This window comes from Oryzias latipes, chromosome 17 (assembly GCF_053564925.1).
Source record: "Oryzias latipes strain Hd-rR chromosome 17, Olatipes_Hd-rR_3.1".
NCBI classification, from domain to species: Eukaryota; Metazoa; Chordata; class Actinopteri; order Beloniformes; family Adrianichthyidae; genus Oryzias; species Oryzias latipes.
In genome coordinates, this window is record NC_136253.1 from 29894991 (window position 1) to 29915254 (window position 20264).

Sequence of the window (20264 nt, forward strand, 5' to 3'; positions counted from 1 at the left end):
TGTCTAAATAATGAATCTGCACCAAATACATAACTCCTTCAACGCCTCAGAGAACACGTTTAGTGTGTAACAAACTCAAGAACACAATGAATTAAAAATAACTCCCAATTTCCAATCAAACTGAACTGAAATCCTTTAAAGTCTCCACAAAAACTAAATAAATAGAATGTTGGTGCTTCCAGTTAAAGGCCCATTCCAACCATCCTTTGAGCTATTGTCAAAACATTCCCAGAGGTCTTTCAAGTATGATTATTATGTTTGGCCAAAATTTGTGTCGTTTTCTACAACATAGTTTCTGCAAAGCGGCAGTCGTTCATTAGAAATTGAGTTGTGAGCAGGACTGTTGACGTAGAGTACAGCCCGCCCCCACTTCCAGTTACGCATCTGTTTATACTTTCTCTCCCTAGCTTACAGCCCCTCACACACCCAACCTAACCTTAACGGTGCAACAAAAACGGCAAGCAACATCAGAGCTATCCAGCTAGATCCAGAGTCCAGTTCTGACGAGGAAAACAAAGGCGTGCACGGATCTATTTGTCTGTAAGTAGATGCATCAGAATGGAGAGGGGAGACAGATGAGGCTGTGTCTCACCTACGTAATACAGATTAATAAATACAAAAATGACATTAAATGCTTTTTTATTGAAAAAAATTGAATATAAATTTTTAGGTATGTCTCTTTTATTATTACTTTTTTTCTATGAGGGTTTTCAACGTGTCTTTGGTTAAAAAACAGTAGCAAAATGTATAAATTTCCCGTTAAAATACATGAGACAGTGTGTGCCTCCCCTGCACCCAGAGTATTCTGCACACACTGACTGTGCTGCAGCTGATGCGTGTGCTTTACTATTTTGTGCCTTTTTATTGTCATAAAAGACGCTTTATTTTCAACTACTTCATTTTATTATTTCTCGCCCACCATCTAATTGTATTGGAGCCCATTTAGTCTTTTTTATCTACTAAAAATGCGCAATAGAAATACATTAGATGAGCCACGCAGCAGAGGGCGCTGGTGATCCCAGGGAACGTGAAACCCCAGCTAAAGAATAGTAGAATTAGTGGTAGAAAGTCAAGTGTCACCATCCAGTCATTTTAAAATATATTTTATATAGTCTAAACTTAGGAAGTTGTCAGTGATCTCTATTGAGACAGAGACTTTTAAAACAGAAGAAAGAAAAGGAATACTTCTACAAATGTGTTTCTTCAAAAAGTCCATGGAGTTCTTTTATAAGTGAAAGTAAGTCAATAATAACAATTTTGTGATTTTAGTTTTTCAATGCCACAGTTTGTCAGCAGAAGAAAAAAATGTGAAAGGAAATTTTAAACAACAAAAATCTGACTGATGACGTCAGTACCTCACCAGCCGTCAACCTTACTGGAGCCTGTGGCTCGCCCAGCATATTGTCTATGCCACAAATAAGTTCTTTATCAAATTTCATCTGCTCTACATTCACTTTTGCATAAAGAAACACTAAGAAATGGAATTTTAAGCGTATCTTACTCATATATGTCCTCCAACATCAGAAAAATGCTACAAGAACATGTTAAAACACCATTTTCATCAGAGTGGGTCTTTTAAGAGGGTTGTGAACATAAAGTTTTGGCTTCACCTCTCAATAGTTGGGTAAGTCCCACATTTATTTCATACATCTTAAGACTTTAAATATTATTCTGGTCAAAAGGCATTCCAAAAGTTCTCCTCTTTGAAAAGTAAACATTTTGACAGTTTGTTTACCGTCAGCTCTGACAAAATCTGATTCAACATGGATTTGGATGCAGTCCTGAAATATGTTGTCAAACCTACGATTCTGATAAAGAAAATGAATGTTTCCAGCTAGAGATCCCATTGCTAGATGAGCTGCAGCTGCTGATGTAAACCTGGAGTCTTTGCTCTCTGTGTTGAGCTGACTGCATCAAGTTGGGGATTTTCTTTTTTTCCCTGGTTCATTTTAGTCACAAAAATCTTTCTGTTTTAAACACAAATAGGAGAGACAGTAACCCTGTAGAATCCGTGAGGTCAAATGTACCCGCTGTTAGATGCTGCTACCCTCAACATTACTGTCTGTACATGCTTGTGCCAAACTCTATGCTACTGTGACAAGGAAATTTCCCATTCGTGGGATTAATAAATAAATAGATCTAAAATCTAAATCTAAATCTACCCAAAAGAAAGAAACAAAAACAGTCTCAAATTAACTTTAAAAGCCCAGAAGAAAGTTGTTCTTGGGTTCTCCAGGGCTAAACAAAAACAAAAGAATGAGAATATTAGAAGGAAGTAGAACAAATTAAATCTAAGAATAATTTAAAAAAAAAAGGATGGAAACCCCTTTCTACCTTTTGTAATTAGTTACTCTGACAAACGATCTGTCTTTTTTCTGTCAAGTTAGGAGCAACTCAAATAGACAAGACCAATCAAGTTATGACACAATACCAGCTTTTGCCATTTATGAAAACAAAATGTAAATTTCTCTTTCAATCCCCTCTCTACTAATGCTACAGTTATGAAATGCCGTTTTTAAATTACAGCTGTTCTTGCAATCCTCCAAAAAAGTTTGACATCACCAAAGTCAAACATGTCTAAAGACTTTAGAAACCCACCAATCAAACATAGGAAAGGAACATTTTATGAGGTATGTTACTGATACACTTCTAAATAGAAAAAAATGGAGTCAAAAACATGCAAAATTAGGGTAAAAAAAAATCCCCTTTTTTTGCACAAAATCTGCATATATTAAATGAAAAACGGGAAAACCACATATACGTATAGTATCCGCATTTGCAGTTCAAGAAAGCGACATGCAAATTTGTCATTTGATCCCCATCTGCTAATGCTACAGCACTGAAATACAGTTTTTCAGTTACATCTTTTCCTATAATCTCTCCAAGATTTTGGCGTCACCAGAGCCAAACATGTCCAACAACTTTGGAAACCCACTAATCAAACATTGGAATGAAAAATTCTATAATAGAGCAAAAATATGCAATTTTAACATCATTCTATAATTTTCTTTTTTGCAAAAACCTGCGTAATTTAAATGAATAATGGGAAGCATCACATGTATTACCAAACAAATAGAAAAATGTCTCTCTTTCTTTTTTACCAGCAGTTTCTCAGCAAAATCTGTACATGCACAAATAGTTGCACATAATGCACATAAACTCACACAGTTTATGAACGCCTCTGCAATAATTGCAAAACAATACATCAACTAAACTTATATAAACTGTCAATTCATGTACAATTATAACTGTGGACCGTCCATCTGTACGTCTCCACAGACAGCATCAATCATCTGACAAAGATTTATGTGTAGCCACTATAATTTGGCAGAAAACTCCCCCAGTGTCAACACCAACAAAAATGACTGTCATCTAAAGTGCTGGTTATATCATCCGACTCATTTAGAGCTATAAATACATGGCAGCACTGGCACTCCCTCAGTCTGCAACAGTTTCTCTGAATGAGCACTTGGAAAAGCAGAAAGAGAAGAAAGTTGATGTTGAATACAAAGACGGGATGCGTCTCTACCTGGAAAGATGTAGGACTCACCTTCCACAGCTTCTCTACCCGTGACAGCTTGCGCGTGTTCATTGCGAGGCAGCGCTTGCGGTGCTTCAGAGCGGGATGTGGATGCAGAGAGGGAGATGATGGAAAATGACCAGGTCATAAAACAGACGCACCTCGCCTCTCAAAAACCTCACAGTCAGCATCCACAGTAACAGCGCATTAGCTGAAACTGTGTGTGCGTGTGTGCATGCATATGTGCACAGGTTGCCACGCCCTACTTCCCACTGAAACAATGCCCGGCTTTCTCAGGTAAAGCCCAAGAACTCGACACCTCTGCAGCAGCACCAAAGGAGGTCAGGTCGCCGGTTGGAGTATCAGACTGAACAGGAAGCCGCTTATGGCTGAACGCTTTTCTCCACTCAAGCCCAGAGGATTCAGAGAGGGGATGCTGCCAAAGGGTTCAGCCTCCTCACAACATTTAGCGCCCGCACCACTTACCTGGGCCATTAGCCGCATCTTCTATTCAGCTCAGATCAGCATTACGCTCCACACACCGAGCTGGGCCACTCAATGCTCCACTTCAGTTGTTGATCCCTTCTGCCGTCCTCCCAGGAGCAGGCCAGAACATCAAATTCTACACATAATAGATCTATGCTCTTACGCATCCACGATGGCTTAAAATGGATGTGCAAGCTGAAACAGTTGCAACGTTTCACAAAAAAAACTATCTGTTCCCTCAAGCTTAAGAGGCCTATGCAGAGGGAGATGTGGGATCTCCCTGTAAAGCTCCTTTTGCTGAAAAAAGATTAAAAAGCAAAGCAGGCAGAAAATGATTCTGGTCTAAAATCACCCAGAAAGTGTTCAAAAGCACAACAGAAATGACTTTAAATCAAAGTTTGAAGATTGGGATTAGAGGATTAAGACCATCTCTGAAATTAAAAACGAGGCTCATGATCTATGCTGCTACATTCAAATTCAACTTTATTTATATAGTACTTTCTCTACTGCAGAACACCTCAAAGTGCATTACTTAAAACAAATAAATAATACAAATAATAGTATAAATTGTAATCATAATCAACAGGAAAAAACAGTCAAGTTAAAACATGAAGAAATGAAAAACTACTGAAAAGCTAATCAAAAAAGACGTGATTTGAATTGGATGAAGCTCTCAGATCCTCAGGCAGGCTGTTCCACAGACGAGGCCCGCAGTGCTGGAATCTGGCCTCGATGTGGATTTTTGTTCTGACATTTGGGACCACCGGTAGATCTGCACCGGAGGACCTCAAGGTTCTGGGAGGGTCAGTAATTCTGATTAAAAAATGAAGGTCCAATTCCATTAAGACTTTGTTTAACTAATAAAAAAAAAATCTGAAAGACCTGCTCTGAGGAAAATTGTGTTTTTAGTGTTTTTAATATGTGCTTGTTGCATTTTTCTCATGATGGAGGACACGTATAGAGAAAATTAAGATTAAAACTGCATTTGTGAGAATTTTTCAATTCAAATTGTGGTGAATCAGGAGCAGCCGAAAAATGCCATTTGGAAAAAGCCTGTAGGTAGGATGCAGCTGCTACAGTGGGCAGGCTACAGGATCCCAGCGCCGCTCCATTCTGATGCATCCATGACCTCTGGTACACCGGTAATGTTAGGTTTGGGATTGTGAGGAGGAAAGAGTGTACGCAAAGTGATCATGGGAAGTGGGGAAAGGCTTACTCCGCGTCAACAGTCCTTCTCACAACTCTGAGATGAATTTCTGATGAACTACTGCCACTATGCAAAAACCATGTCCTTTAGAAAACAATACAGGTTTTTGGATTTTGGCTAAAAACGGCATCATCTGGGAACGCTTTTAAAATAGATCACAGGATGATTGGAGTGGGTCTTTAAGACTTTATAAACTGTTAAAAGAATCTTTGAAAGATCTAAAAGACTGACAGAAAAGACAGGGAGACAGATGCGGCTCAGTTGGGCAAGCTGATAAGGTCTATGTTTGTTTTTAACACATAAAAGATAAGGTCAGCGGTGCAAAACGACTTCCCAAACAATCCAGCAATAAAAACAACGTATTCCCATGATGCAACAGCCAATCTGGTGAGCAAAGGAACATCAATCATCACAGTTCGACTCTTCTGCCTTTGGTGGGGTGCCATTTGATGGGCTGCCAGCTTCAGAATAGTGAATCACTCAATAGCACCCCCCGTTCTCTACACCACCTCTGCTCCACCAAACAATCATTATCTCCCCCATCTCTGCTCCATGTGAGCACCACACTGAACATAATCTTGGAAGTCAGCTCCTGACTGCCAGCTCGGGGTGAAGCAATCCGCCTCCCCTTCATCCCCTGAGCCCCCGCGCCTCATTCAGACCCCCCGATTCTGAGCTTATAGAACAGGACAGAAATATTGACTGGAGATGATGATGCTCACACCGCCACAGCTCTGCAAAGCAAGCTGCGCCTGACAGAAGAGAAAAAAAACTCCAAAACTTTTTCACAATGACACCCACCTTAGGTGCACCTGCACACCACAGATAAGCTTGCAGGTATACGCACACAAACACAACACACCGACACACAAGAGAGCAGCTGTGGTTTGAAACTGACCATACTGAGTTTACAGAATGCAAAGTACAAACCCACCTTCATGGCTGGAGGGACGAATGCTGTCTCTCCTGTTGCTTCTCTGAAGAACAGGCTGCACACAAAGCTCCGGTGAGGATGCAACATGAAAACCAAACTCATGTGTTATTCATCAGAAGACTAAACCAGAGCCTGGGTGCTGGAGGAGACCCCTCACCGTCATGGTGTCGTTTTTGTCTGGAATGCAAACTCTAACAAAGACGATTTTTTTTTTTTTTTTTTTTTTTGCTAAAAGCTGTAACTAATGGATCTTATATGAAAGTGTTTCTTTGAACGTATTGTGCATTCCTTGCTCAGATTGCTCAGATACAAAATGCAAAACAAGCATCAAGGTTACAAATCACACTTCTTATGAAAATTCAAAGAGTCTGACAATAGAAAAACTGTCAAGGCAAAGTTCAATCTCTAAGTGTTTCTTTAAATGTAATCATTGAAACTTAATGTATTTCATTTTATAGAATAAATAATTTCATATTCTATTTTTACTAGGAAACGAAGCAGCGTTGGTTTCCATTAAACGCCCTCACAAATCATTCAGAGATGGCTGGAGAAGTGACTGGGGGAGCACCACGCTTTCCCATGATTGGTCTACAAATCAAACAAGGTGAGCCATAAAAAAAATAAAACTGTAAGGGATGTTTGTTTCCTGGCTCTTTCTTTTCATTCTTCAGTCCATGTGGTAAATATTAGTTGGGTTTTTTATCTTCATATGTATTTGTAAGCTCAAAGTCTAAGTTGTGCCACCAGCACTGCAAAAACAGAATCTTAAGAAATTATTAAGACCTTTGTTTCAAGAAAAATGTATTCTTTTATGTCCTACATTAAAGATAATCTTTCAAGAAAGTTTTTAACATCAAAAATGGAGAAGCTGCATTCAGCTTCTATGTTCCACATTTCTGGAAGAGACTTTCCGAAAGGCTTAGATCTAGATGACCCCACCCTTGTATTGACTTGTTCTCCCTACCATGACAAAGGTGGGTAAAGGTGGAAAGATTTCATGTAATCCATGGACACCAGTGAGGTTCCCGAATCATTGAAGAAAAAAGGTTAGTGGGTCTAGATGACCCAACTCCCAACGTTAAAGTGCCTAGGATAGCACAAGGGTTATGGACACTGTTCTCATTTGATCAAATTGTTCAAAACATCAGCAGTGTTACTTTAACCTCTTCAGAAATGGCGTCCACATGCATGGACATCACATTTTGGGTTTTATTACCACGGTAGTTCATTCTGCTTAACCAGGACCTGTAGAGGATTAGCTCAAATATCAACTCGGGTCTAAAGAAGTTAAGCTGAGGTTCGTTTCATTTTACATTTCTTTGGACTTTTATTTTGATGACATTTAATGAGTTTGATTAAATTATTTTAATATTTTTAATAAATATTTCTTGTAATGCTTTATGTAACTGACTTTGAATTGTCTTTGTGCACAAATTGTTCCATTCAAATGAACATGCCCTGCCTATTTAGACCGAAAAGAGGATCTTGAATTTATTCTTGGAATGAAACTGTTCTCAGCAAGGCGAAGCATTTTTTTTTCTGACTCTAACAGCAGCGCTGAACTGTCATTTTGATTTAAAGACCCACTCTGATGAAAATTGTGTTTTTGGTGTTTTTTAGCATGTTCTTGTGGCATTTTTCTGATGATGGAAGACATATGTAAAGACACTTAAGCACAAAATTGCATTTCTATTCAATTTCAATTCAATTTTATTTGTATAGCCCAAAATCACAACAACAGTCGTCTCGATGGGCTTCGAAGTGAAACATGAACTCAAAAGGATCACGAATACAAAGAGTTCAATAGTAAAATACTAAAATGAACTAACAAACTGACTAAGCTATACTGGCATCCCTGCCCTTAGACCCCCCTTCGCGGTAAGGAAAAACTCCCAAAAAACCGGATTCCGGAAAAACGAAGAAACCTCAGGGGTGCCCACATGAAGGAGGGATCCTCCCCCAGGACGGACAGGCAATTTACCAGAACTCAAAGAGAAGAATTTACTTATCTAAATCTACAACTACACATTTAAAGTCCAACAGACGAGCTTCATCCAGCCGTGGTTGTGGGGACAGTCAAAGGCGCGAGTCGAGCCGGAGACAGGAACCACAGCCAGGTGTAGGAGCAGGAGCAGAGACGAGGTACTCGGTCAGGTACAGAGCAGAGACGAGCCAGAGATGAGCCAGAGGCAGGATCCACAGCCAGGTGTAGGAGCAGGAGCAAAGGCGAGGTAAACGGTCAGGAACTGGAGCACGGATGAGCCAACTGGAGTCTGGAAGCACTCCCACTCCCCAGGAGGGGAGAGGAAAAGAGGGACAATACATGAATCGCACTGCACCAAACAGAGGCATGGAGAACTAAATGATAAATTATGGTCAAGAATAGAGGAGAGGAAGGGTAGAAGTAGAAGAGAAAAGAGGACAGAACCCCAGTGCACCATAGTTACCCCAGCTTCAACTTCTAGCAGCCTTTTAAAAGAAATAGTTATTAAGTTTAATTTAAACAAACAAATTAACATTAAGTTAAATAATCTCTGAATACTAAGTAGTCTGACAATAAGCCTGTCCAAAGAGGAATGTTTTAAGTCTAACTTTGAATGTAGAAACTGAACCTGGACTTATTCTGAGCTAACATCCTAAGGTTCCCCTCGATGTCACCAACTCTGGCCCCCGGATAACACCTGACTGTAGCCGCTGGGAGCTCCACGTTTCTAACTTCAGAAGAGCCTATAACCAGAGTTGAGTGTTCAGCGGGTGTGTCGCTGAGGGGGGAGAACCTATTACTAACGTGGAGTCTCGGGTGCTCTAAGTTTTTGCGTTTAGCACTATGTTTCCTCCCAACCGGTACAAACCCCTGACTGTCTCTCGGCTGTTGGGAGGGCGCTGGGGTGCTAACTAAGTTAGCCCTGGTAGCGCGGCCCGCGCTACAAGTAACGACCTGGCTAGCCGGCTTGACTTCCACTGTGCGGAGCCGCGCTTCTAACTGCTCCAGCCTGCTAAGGCTAGCTGTGTTTAGGTAAAGAGAAGTGGTTTATTTAGCAAAATGAGAAAAGTGAACAGCAAGCGGTTTAACAGTGGTGTATTCACTACTAAAAGGTGCTAAATGTGAATATTAACCCAGATAACCCTTAGAGTAAGCAATAGTAGTCAGGCTAATGCCAAACAAGAGGACAGCAGTCACACACGACTAGAACTGGGAAAGGCTCACCCGGAAATGACGTCACAGGAAACCAGCCAAGACTCCAAAGACTCCAGTGGTGTCAACAGGGGGTGCCACCACGACACCTGGCCTGAGTATTTCTTTAACAAATTGAAATTTGTCATTTGAAAAAGAGCGTATTTGTGATGCAGAAAAAACCCGCTCCGCTCCATTCTGATGCATCCACTTATAGACGACTGGGCGGCAGTGGGTCAGGCGACAGGTTGAGCAAGTCGGCCAATGATTAAAAGGGTCAGCGGTTCGATCCCCGGTCCCCCCAGTCAACTGTCGTTGTGTCCTTGGGCAAGACACTACGCCCTTCCTGTCTTCTTCTGTCTTCCTGTCGAATGCACATGAATGTCCCGGTGATGCTCAGAGGGGCTGTAGTCGCGTACTGGCAGCCACGCCCCTGTCAGTCTGCCCCAGGACAGCAGTGGCTACAACAGTAGCTCACCATCACCAAGTATGAACGCAGACTGAATGACTAATGGACACACTGTAAGCACTTTGAGCATCTGGAAAGTGCAGATAAATCAAATCTATTAATAGATCCATGCACATCTATACATGATGTTTCAGCACCTTTACATTAGAGCTTTTGACTTTTCTTTATTCTTTGTTGGCTATTTATTATTTTAAGTAATTTGTGGGAATTTGTAAGTAAGACCTCCATTGCCATTAGGAAAAACATCTCCGAATCAGGATATTTTTTATTTATTTTTTGCTTTTCTCTACTGTCACATAACTGCCCCAAATGCTGACTTAACCTGTTGCTTGTGTTGTCTCATCCCTCCAGGATTAACTCAGTTGTTTAATGACCTTCTTGACTTTGCTTTTATCTTGTGCGTGTGAACGGCTGAATCCCAGTGAAGTCATTTGTCTGTGTGCCTGTGTCTCTTGAGGGTGTTTCTCTGCTGTATCATGGCAGGGTTGATAAGAGATTCTGCCTTCGTGACACAACAGATTACTGCTGCCTGGTGTCAGCCTGGAAAAACGATATGGGAGGAGAAAGAAGTCTCAGGAGGCGCCGCAGCTCTGCTGCTCAAATTTTGAAAGTGGTCCGATTAATTAGACATAAATTCCTGCCAGCCTAGTTTTTAATTATATTTTATTTAGATGATGTTTTGAGGCTTTCTGTATCTCTGTAAAACACTTTGACATTCCCTTTTCTATGCCAGATGCCACACAGATGCTTTACGTTTGTCATTGTAGTTTTTTTTTAACTTTTCTGTGAAAAACCTCAGAAGATTTGCCTTTAAATGAATGTTCAGTTTGTAGTTTTAATATCGTCCTTTTTCAACACAAAAATAACAGTTCTGATCTTCTGACCCCTTGAAATATTGAATGGTTATTTCTCTGTGTTTACAGGTTAAAGTATCTTATATTGCTTGGCAACTTTGAATTTTTCTTTTTTTAAAATCTTTTGTCAACCTATTTTTGGATCAAGGTAAAATGCTTCAAACTGGAGATTTATTAAACTTACTGCAGTTTTTTCTCAGTCTTATTTGTGCTGCTAATTAAATAACACAAAAAGTAAAAATACTGAAACAACCACTTAAGCTGGAATGAGGGTTAAATCAGTGCATTGATTGCAGCACAACAGTCTCTAGTGGCAAAACAGATGCAGTGCACAAGAGCGTTAAGAAATGGGTTTTTCTGCACCTAAAACATCAATGAAAGGACACTGTGCACTGATTAAAATCTGATGTTGTAATTGTTGCAGATAATTGAGAAGACAAGCCGGTGGTTTACTGAAAACAACAGTCTACTTTTCTCCTTGAAGAAGATGTGTTGCTAAAGATCATCACAAGTATACCTCAAAATAAAAACCTGACAGTGCTCCCTGATGTTTTAGACAAAAAGCAGCAATATGATCACAGGTGTAAAAGAAGTGCTATGTTCAGCTGCTTCCTTGTGTTGTTCTTAAAAGCAGCTGAGATGTTTTAAAGGAACTGCGATGCTTCAGTGAAAAACAAGGCTGTGAGCGGCACGATGAAAGCTGGAGATCAAAAAGAAAACTGTTTTTTTTTCTTTTTAAATAAATGGAAAATTTAATAGAAAGCCTGATTTCCACAAACCAGAACTCACATCTCAAGAAGAAGGAGAAAAAAAGTGGCGCTAAAAAATCTGCTGAAGCACAAAGACTTAATGGGGCTTCACCTGAAAGCTGCCACTAAACCTAGGCATCATCACCATGTAATAAGGCTTTTTGGTGTTTCAACCTTGACTAATAGATCTGTCAGCTTGTGTTATAATACAGTAAATCATCAAGAGGGAGGGGGCAGTCAGACAGCACAGCAGCAGGCTGCTGAAGTCCTGCTGACAGGTCTGTGGAGGTGATGGGAGGACAGTGCGGCATCAGATGATTAATGGCGTGTCAACGGGGATTCCAGGTAGGGGATGAATGACCTGTTTAGATGCCCTCTTGAGCCCCCGGCCGCTACACCTCCACTCCCTTATCCAGCTCCACCCATCCTCAAAGAAAGGAAAAAAATCAATATCGACAAAGCCTGCTGGCAAGGACTGAAGCACATAAACACGGATGGATGCAGGTGTTCATCAGGCACCTGAGAAAAACACCGGCTTTCAGATTTACCAGAGAGAGGAGCCACACTGTGATCAACGCGGGGGGTGGGGGTGGGGGGCTCTTGAAACGGGAAGGGTACATTCAGTCTGCAGAGCAAAAAGCTGCGTCATCTCCACATCTACAGAAGGTAGTCAAAGCCACCAGCAAACAGCAGCGTATGTGTTACACAGCCTCCCCACCTTTGCAACCATGGCAACATCGAACAGGAGGTCCTGCTGAGGAAGCTTTGTTGTCCTGAGGGGAGGAGCTGCCCTGGGTGACTGCATGTCTGCCTTCTGTGCCCTTTACTGTACCACCGCCTGAAGGCTCCTTTTCCATGTTTCTGAATTGAAATGAAATACTTGATGGTCCGCTTAATTAAATGCAAACCTTGAGAGCAAATAGGTTAATCATATATTTATGAAGCTATTTTAAATTGAAGCAACCTGATTTCTACGGTCAAATCGCTTGCTATACGATGTAAAATAATGGGGTCAGTTGAATTTACTCTTGACTCTTCAACGTTGATTGCAGAATGGATACAGAAGGACAGTTTTCAGAGAGGTGAAGCAGCATGGCGTGTCCATTTGAAGATGATTTAGTAGATGAATAAGCTCAGATAATACTTTTTCCACCATGAGAGGCTGATAAGACCACGTATGGATGTTGGAAAGATAAACTTTTAACATCGATCTAACTTAATTATTTGCTTCAGTTAAGATAAATCATTTTTTCTAGTTAAGTCAGCTTAAAAAAACACATAGTTATCAGACAGTTATTTTCTTTTCTTTCAAATTAATTCAATTAAGTAGGTGTAACTTTGGGGCTGCAGTTAGATCGGCACCGTAAGGAATTGTGGGATACCATTCCCTTTGCCTGTCTGGATGGATTTGGGTTTAAGTGTGGGTTTTTGACCAACTGTGTTTAGTTGTTTAGCTGTTTTACTGTGTTTTGCTGAGTTATTTGTCCTGTTATGTTTAATTCTTTCTGCACCATGAGTGAGAGGGAGGGACAGGATGATGAGTTTATATAGCACAACTAGTGCAAAGTTGTTCATTGTTTAGGTTGGAGAAATGGTAAATATCTGTATGTAAAATAATATGATTCCATTTTGTTTCATTCATTGTATTGGTATAAAAATGAGTATATCTGCAGGCTCAAACTTAGACATATGAGAGTTCAAGAATTACAATGAATTAATATGGAAAAACATTTAATTGAATTGGAGTAACATGACATTTAGTTAGATAAATATGTAAATTTGAGTTGTGACAAAAAATGTTTAGCTGTTACCAATTGAATTAATTCATTTAAGTTGGATAATTTATACGTATATATGCGTCACAATGAAAACAGAAATGAGATAGAAACTCGTGCGTTTACTTTGTCCGTTATTTTTCTCCAAGCAGAAACTCTTTTTTTTTGCTGATGCAGTCGTGTTACTTTTGTGATGGGTGTAAAATCTTCATACGCCGTCATTAAAATCTCAGACTCCGTCTCACTAAAATATAGCGCTCTCTTTTTTTCTGCACGCGTTTCCATGGTGACTCTGGAAATCGACGATCCATTGAGAATGCCTTTATGTACTTGGCGTGCACGTGCATTAACCCAGGGTTACCAAGTCGAGCGTAATTACGCCAACTCATAGCCGATCTTTTGGAACCGACATACCCAGAGTAAGCAGGTTCAGGCGGATTTCAGCCAGAGTTCAGGGTTAAAGTCAGGGTAGTTTAAATGTGCTTTCTGGAATACCCCCCCCCCCCCCCCCGTTTTCTTGTTGTGAACATGTGATGCAAACAAAGAGACAACCAATCACAGGCTAGCTTGTTCCAAGCTGGGTCAGTTACAATTGGCTGAAGGTGAACCACAGTAAGGGATGTCTGTTGTCTGACACTTTTATTTAACCATAAAAAACAAAACAGTCTAAATGTGATGAATGTTTTATGTTTGAAGCTGTTTTGTCAAAGACATTTGTGTTATATATGCTAAAAATAAAAAGTGCCAGAAGGAGAAAAAAGAGTTTCTCTGTTAAAAGGTATTTTTATTTAAAAGATCGTTTCCATGTAAAGAATTGGACGATATTATGTTACAAAAAAGTATAGAATGCGTAAAAATATTGTGCTTTGCAAAAACTGAATCTCAAGAAAATAAAAAGTCCCTTGTTTCAAAATAAGAAAAATAAGAATTCTTGTTAAAACCATTTTTCTTACCCCATTGGCAGAGGTTTTTATTTTTATTTTGCTTGTTTAACACTTTGACACCTATTAATACAAATATGCACCACTCCATTTCTGCAAACTTGTCTAAATTTAGAATCTACTAGAGAGCAAAACTGGTATAACTGACTTTTTTTCCACAGCTAGAAATAAGTTCAGTTGTCGATGGATTACAGAAAATTTACCAATGGGGAAACAATTTTGGAATTATTTCTGAGGGACTTGTTTTTGCAGTATGACAGAGAAAGACACACTCCCCTAGAATTGATTAATAATATTTTCTTTATCTAAATATTACACTAAAACCGACCCAATCGGCCGTGGTGCAGCAGTAGGGCGGTCGACCCATGATCCTAAGATTGCAGGTTCGATTCCCGCCTTGCACGCCCATGAAGTGTCCTTGGGCAAGACACTGAACCCCACCTTGCCTCTGGTGGTAGGCGGGCGCCTGTGTTTGGCAGCGGAGCCGTCACCAGTGTGTGAATGTGTGAGTGAATGTGTGTGTGACTGAGTGAATGGGTCTGTGACTGTAAAGCGCTTTGTCCTTGTAGGAAGAAAGGCGCTATATAAGTATATGCCATTTACCATTTACCAATCCCTAACTAGCCACTCCAAAAAAAAGAGATAAAGTTCCTGAATTTTGTTAAAGAAGGTTTCATAACACCATTCCAGTCTGATGAGCATCAACATCTGTTTTAGTTGCTGTCCTTTTCATGCCTTGATGCACTTGAACAAACGTGTTTGGGGAAAAAAGCTTGTAGTAAATCTAATTTTAGTCTCAGAATTCCTCTGGACATGTGTTGGCTGCAGTTAAAAAAATTCACATGTGATTCACATGTGTGCACAAAACTTCACCTATTTGGATTTAGGTTCATTGCTTCTGTTTAGTTTAAATTTTATATTTCAAACGATAGATAAACTGCATCTCAAATACATCATTTATTGATTTTTATTGTACCGGCGATGATTCTGGATCAGAGCGGAGAAAAAAGCAAGGTTTCCTTCAGTGAGCATCAGGTGTTGAATCTTAAGTCGTCCTGCCGTGGAGTTAATGAGGACAATCTTCTCACTGCCTTCTCTCTTTTATCTGGTTGCTGTGTTGAGCACAGTCTGGCTGATTTATCTGCGCCTGGGACCTCAAAGGAAGCAAGGAGCTAAACTAAGACCTGGGAACCGGGCCAAACTGTCTTACTCAGATCTGGAGTATCTCCATGCAAAAAGGATGAGAGCATAAGCGGTGTATGTGTGTGTGTGTGTGTGTGTGTGTGTGCTTGTATGAGTGTGTGTTAGCCATGGACAGACCCATTTGTTCTGAATTAAATTTTAGACAGAAACAGTTGCTGATTCATGAGTCACCTCTTTTAGAGCTCTTATTTTCCTTGAGGTCCAAAACATGATCATAAAATTACAAAATAACTTTTTTTTTTCACAAGTGTACTAATAATTGCTACAAAAAAATGTAAATTCCTTTTTAATTCCTTAGGTACAAGTTTTTAATTAAAAGATGGGTGATAAAGTGAACTTTTGGAGCCACTGAAAACGAGCCCTGATGTTGATTAAGCCTTAAAATCTGAACTTATGCATCCTTTTATTGCCCCTGAGCCTTTATGACTTTCCAAACTGCTTCTTTACCACCATCCACCCAAGGGAGACTATCACTCCTAATCTGCGTTACAAGGGCATCATTACAGGATGAGTAAATTTAAACTTGAACAGGCTATTAAAAAGAAAATTAAAACACATTTTCAGTGCGCTTTCATTTTTAACAAAGCAGCCCTGGGCAAGAAAGGGGGCCATTAAAAAGCAGCATGCCTCTCTGAGATTAAGGTGCTGCTGTGGAAAATGAGCTTTCACTAATGACTAGTGCTAATAGAAACACATGAAAAAAATAGCTATCATCACAGAACCTACAATGAGCTGCGAGGCTTCACTTCTGGCTTTGCCCAAATAAATATGCAGATAGACACCAAATGTTAATTTTACAAGATGCTAATGTGTATATTCTAGATGTCAAACGATTTGAAATGTTGTGGAGGGAATAATTTGTCATTTGCCTCCATAAAGTAAGTAAAAAGGGACAAATACATTAATGCTAAATCCCAGCAGAGCAATCAAATGTTAGAAAAAGCATCTAAAATGTCTATGAAAAGGGAAACAGGGGTGTTATATACCATCTTCACTGTTGTGTTCAAGCCAAACAAAGCCTGTGACAAAAAGAAACAACCCCTTTTTCCACCACATACACCCGTGCCCTTTTCCCATAATGCAGCAGAAAAAACTCCAGCTCAAATAAAGACTTGACACATCACTTATTTTACTTTAATTTTCCCTAATTAGAAGTTGACAAGAACATTTTAGGATACTAGTTCTCAGCACTGCTCCTATTAAATGTTATTCCTTTTCTAAAGGTTGTCTCACTGATGGACCAACATTTTAAATAAATAAAATGTGAATGAGTTGATCAAGTGTTCTGAGAAAAACCAGGCTTCTCAAGTTGGGCAAGAGCTGCAAGAAGAAAAAGAACTTGACTTTCACAGATCTTGACATGCAAAGCCTAATTCTGTCAATAACTGCAGAGGAATTCTAAAACTTGCCTCTTTTCATTTATTGGTCATGAGAATTAAAGATTTCTTGAGCAAAATAAAGCTATTTCATTGGGTTTTTCGGTTTGAATCTTTACTATTTTGCTCTGCAGAGAAACATCTTTATGTTTTGAGATGGAGGTGATTAGGCAGTTTTCTTCAAATGTGCAGAAAAGCTGCAAATGTACATTCAGGACAAATTTCATAGGGAAAGCCTTCATGAATACTATTTTGTCATATTTGCTGTTTATGTATTTTTTCATTATAATACTAATTTAAATGCTAGACACAACTAAAGTGTTGTTTATTTGTTTGTTTTTTTTGCATCCTGACATTTGTAGTCTTTAGAGGAAAAGTCTGTTCAGGCAGAGAGAATCTGGATTCCTCAGACTCTAACCTGAGGCTGAAGTCTTTGCATTTTTTTAACCTTTACATTTAACGATTTCGTTTTTTAGTGAGCCACAAAGAAAGCAAAAAAGTTCTACTGATATTGGGTTTTTGGTGACAACATACAAACCTGATACACTCTCACAAAAAAGCAATTATCTTTCAACACAAAACAAAGCCAGTCTCTATCTTCTCTGAACCATCAACACCAACAAGGACGTAAGCAAACTGACAAAAAATCCAACTCTTTCTGATTTAACCACTGTGGAAAAAGTCAGATGTTATTTTGCACACATAGAACCTCTCTGTGCTCAAACCTTCCCTGAAAAGGGAAATATCATTCCTTGAAATGGTCATTCCATCTCCAGAGGTATAGAGGGTAATTTCATGGTCAACTATGGCTAAATGAGACCTCAGGGCCAAAGGACACCTCAAGGTTAGCCGTGTAAACATGAAAAATGTCTCTGCAATATTACCGCCTTCCCTTACCGCCATGCAGTAAAAACTTACCTTAAGGTTTTTTTGTTTGTTTGTTTTTTTAAAGACCCGCTTCGATAATTTTTAAAATCTGTTTTAAAGCCGTTCCTCTTTACTGTCTTTGGCCAAAACATTAAAAAGCTGTGTCGTTTTTTTGGACGTAGTTTTTGCAGAGCCGCAGAAGTTTATTAGAAGTTTGCCTCTAAATTGTGGCCGGGACTGTTGGCGTGGAGCAACCCCTTCTACCCCTTCCCCCCTTCCCCTCTCCATTGTGATCGGAACAGGAAGCTTGTAGCCCGTTCAGCGTATTTTCTACGTCACAAATACAATCTTTTTCAAAGTGCATTTTTTTCATCTGCTCCTGATTCACAACAATTCTAATAAAGAAATACTCAGAAATATGAAACATGTTTTCATCAGATTGGATCTTTTAAGAAGCCAACTATTTCAAATGTATTACAAAGAATAGATTTTTTTTTTTTACATGGAGGCACTCAAGATTGTTTTACTTGACTAAAAGAAGGGGAAGTATGCTTTTGACCCATACAAATCCACATTTTTGTTACCGACAACTCCAGAAACATCACTGAGTAGCTTGTAGCCAGTCTCTCTTTACTCCTTGTCAAACATGCAGGGGTGGCACCAGGTGTTCACAGTGTTGGTTCCATGTTTCTAAACCAGCAAGCATGTGCAAACATGTCCTGAACCCCTTAGACAGGCTTTTAAAAAAGCCTTTGTGCAAAAGAAAGGAATCTGCAGTAGAAGTCGCTCTTTGACTGATACCTTTTGACTCAGACATCACTGTGTAGAAATAAACAACTGATGTGTTCAGCTTTAAGTCCTGTACTGAGTATTCTTAGACCTTGAATGAAAGCAAAATGTGATGATCAATGTTCAGATCTATCCACATTTAACAGATAAGACTAGAATCTATGTTTTTACTCTTCGGGTGAAGACTGCTTCTTGGATTATAACCTTGAACAAACGGCTAAATGTAAAAAACACAAAACTCCAACAGTAACATTTCTCTGGTAAGTTCATTTAAGTGCTCAAAGCAACAAACCCCAAAGTAAAAACCCAAATTGGACTTGTTATATAATCACAACACTTCCACTAGGCTCTCAGTTTCAGCACCATGGTCAGCACCCTGATAACAGTCATAAACTGTGTATTCTTAGCCTTTCTTTCTGCTAAATTTGAAACATTGTTTGAAAAAATTAAACATGTTCGACCACAACACAACACTGAGAGTGAAGTTTCAACAAAATATGAGCAAAAGAAGATGAAACTTTCTTGAAAAAACACGAGAAGTGCTGTGTGTGTAGAACAGCAGCTCAGTCGTGAAACACAAGGGGGTTGTTGTGTGAGAGAAGACAAACAACAACAGTCTTACGTCCTCATCCTCCCGCAAACACTTTTTGCGGTGCTGGCCGTAGGGTCTGCCGTCGGTGAGTGGATGAGGGGGCTTCGCTCCGTTCTCCTCGTCTGCAGCCTGACCACCGAGAAGGTGGCTGGCCTCAGGTGGATGCGGAAAGGAATTGTTCGTGTTGATCTTTCCGCTGAATCTCTGATACAGTGAAGCCATAATACAGATCCAGATCCGAGATTTTAAAAGAAAAGAAAAAAACAACTTGGAGAATTTCAGAGACACACACGAAACGCGTCTGGCTTGATTCGTCTTTGGAGAAATGATCGGGTTTCTGTGCGCTTTGAAGGGAGCCGATGGCTGGCAGCCAGTTTGGAGCAGAAGCAAGATAAAATGAGGATTTTTTTAAAAAAAAACGTCTTTATGGAGGAATCGCGGAGTGACAGATCGATATGAAGCCCAATCTTTTGCTGTAATGTCCTCGTATCTTTGTTCGGGCGCACAGCGGACTGCTGGGCTGAAGGTGTCAATAGTTGTCCTCCTTTGTATTCTGAACACGTTCTCCTCTCCTTCTCAGTTTCCTGATTCCATCTCACAGCGAGAACGCGGACGGAAGCAGACTCTCGATCCTCCTCAGACTCCGACAGGAATTACTCCACAACAAAGGAGCAAAATGACAGCGCGTCACGTCTGTCTGTTTCTGCGTGAGCCTCTCTTACGCAGGAAAAGTGTGAAGGACGCACACACAGCCCGCCAGTGTTCTCCACAAACGCGCTCTGCATGTGAAGTGACCATGCACGTTCATGTGGCGCGCCTGTCATTCCACTTGTGCCACATTACGCACACACGCTTCCAAAAACGACCATTTTTACAGGTTTACTCTCATTTGGACGGTTTGGTTGGAGGCTTTCAGGTCACTTGACGAATCAGGTCGTAAAGCATTCGCCAAATATGACAAATGGGTCCCAGGACAGAGCTCGAGTGCCTCTCTGTGGTTTAGCTGGATTAGGGCAGGCTGACCACACACCTTTCTCGCTTCAGGCAGGAAAAAAACACGATAGACATCCCTTTAAATATAATACAAAGAACCCCTTTCCCACAAATTGAGAACTTCTTTGAAGCCTAAAATCAACTGTGTCTCTAAATTGACTTGTAGATGCACTTCAAAAGCACACATTTTACTCAATCTGAATAAAATATTGCAAAAATCACTATGGGCTTATGCACACTGGCACAGATTCATGGGTGTAATAAAGTGTCTCTTTGAAATCTCATCTCGGTGCAACATTCAAACCATGAAATTGTCTCTCATTTCCCCCCAAAA

General features: G+C 40.0%; 1 protein-coding gene and 1 long non-coding RNA gene across 5 annotated transcripts in view; one reads left to right on the forward strand and one right to left on the reverse strand.

Annotated features, from left to right (window-relative positions):
* The window catches only part of LOC101162554 (A-type potassium channel modulatory protein DPP6), an 88243-nt gene that overhangs the window by 50840 nt on the left and 17139 nt on the right, over nt 1–20264 (reverse strand). Inside the window, exon 1 of one of the 3 annotated variants that reach the window (XM_011486874.4) lies at nt 18968–19524. The exons of the other annotated variants lie outside the window; for them this stretch is intronic. Within the exon in view, the coding sequence (XP_011485176.1) occupies nt 18968–19159 (192 nt within the window). The 5' untranslated portion in view covers nt 19160–19524. Of the gene's footprint in view, nt 1–18967; nt 19525–20264 lie in introns of those variants that run through there. 3 annotated transcript variants of the gene reach the window in all.
* LOC144986841 (uncharacterized) lies at nt 1100–19652 on the forward strand. Of its 2 annotated transcripts, none has more exons than XR_013650684.1 (3): nt 1100–1237; nt 6637–6751; nt 19518–19652. It is a non-coding gene; the product is annotated as an uncharacterized LOC144986841 (long non-coding RNA). The 2 variants fall into 2 exon arrangements; XR_013650685.1 differs by lacking the exon at nt 19518–19652 and adding an exon at nt 10275–10409.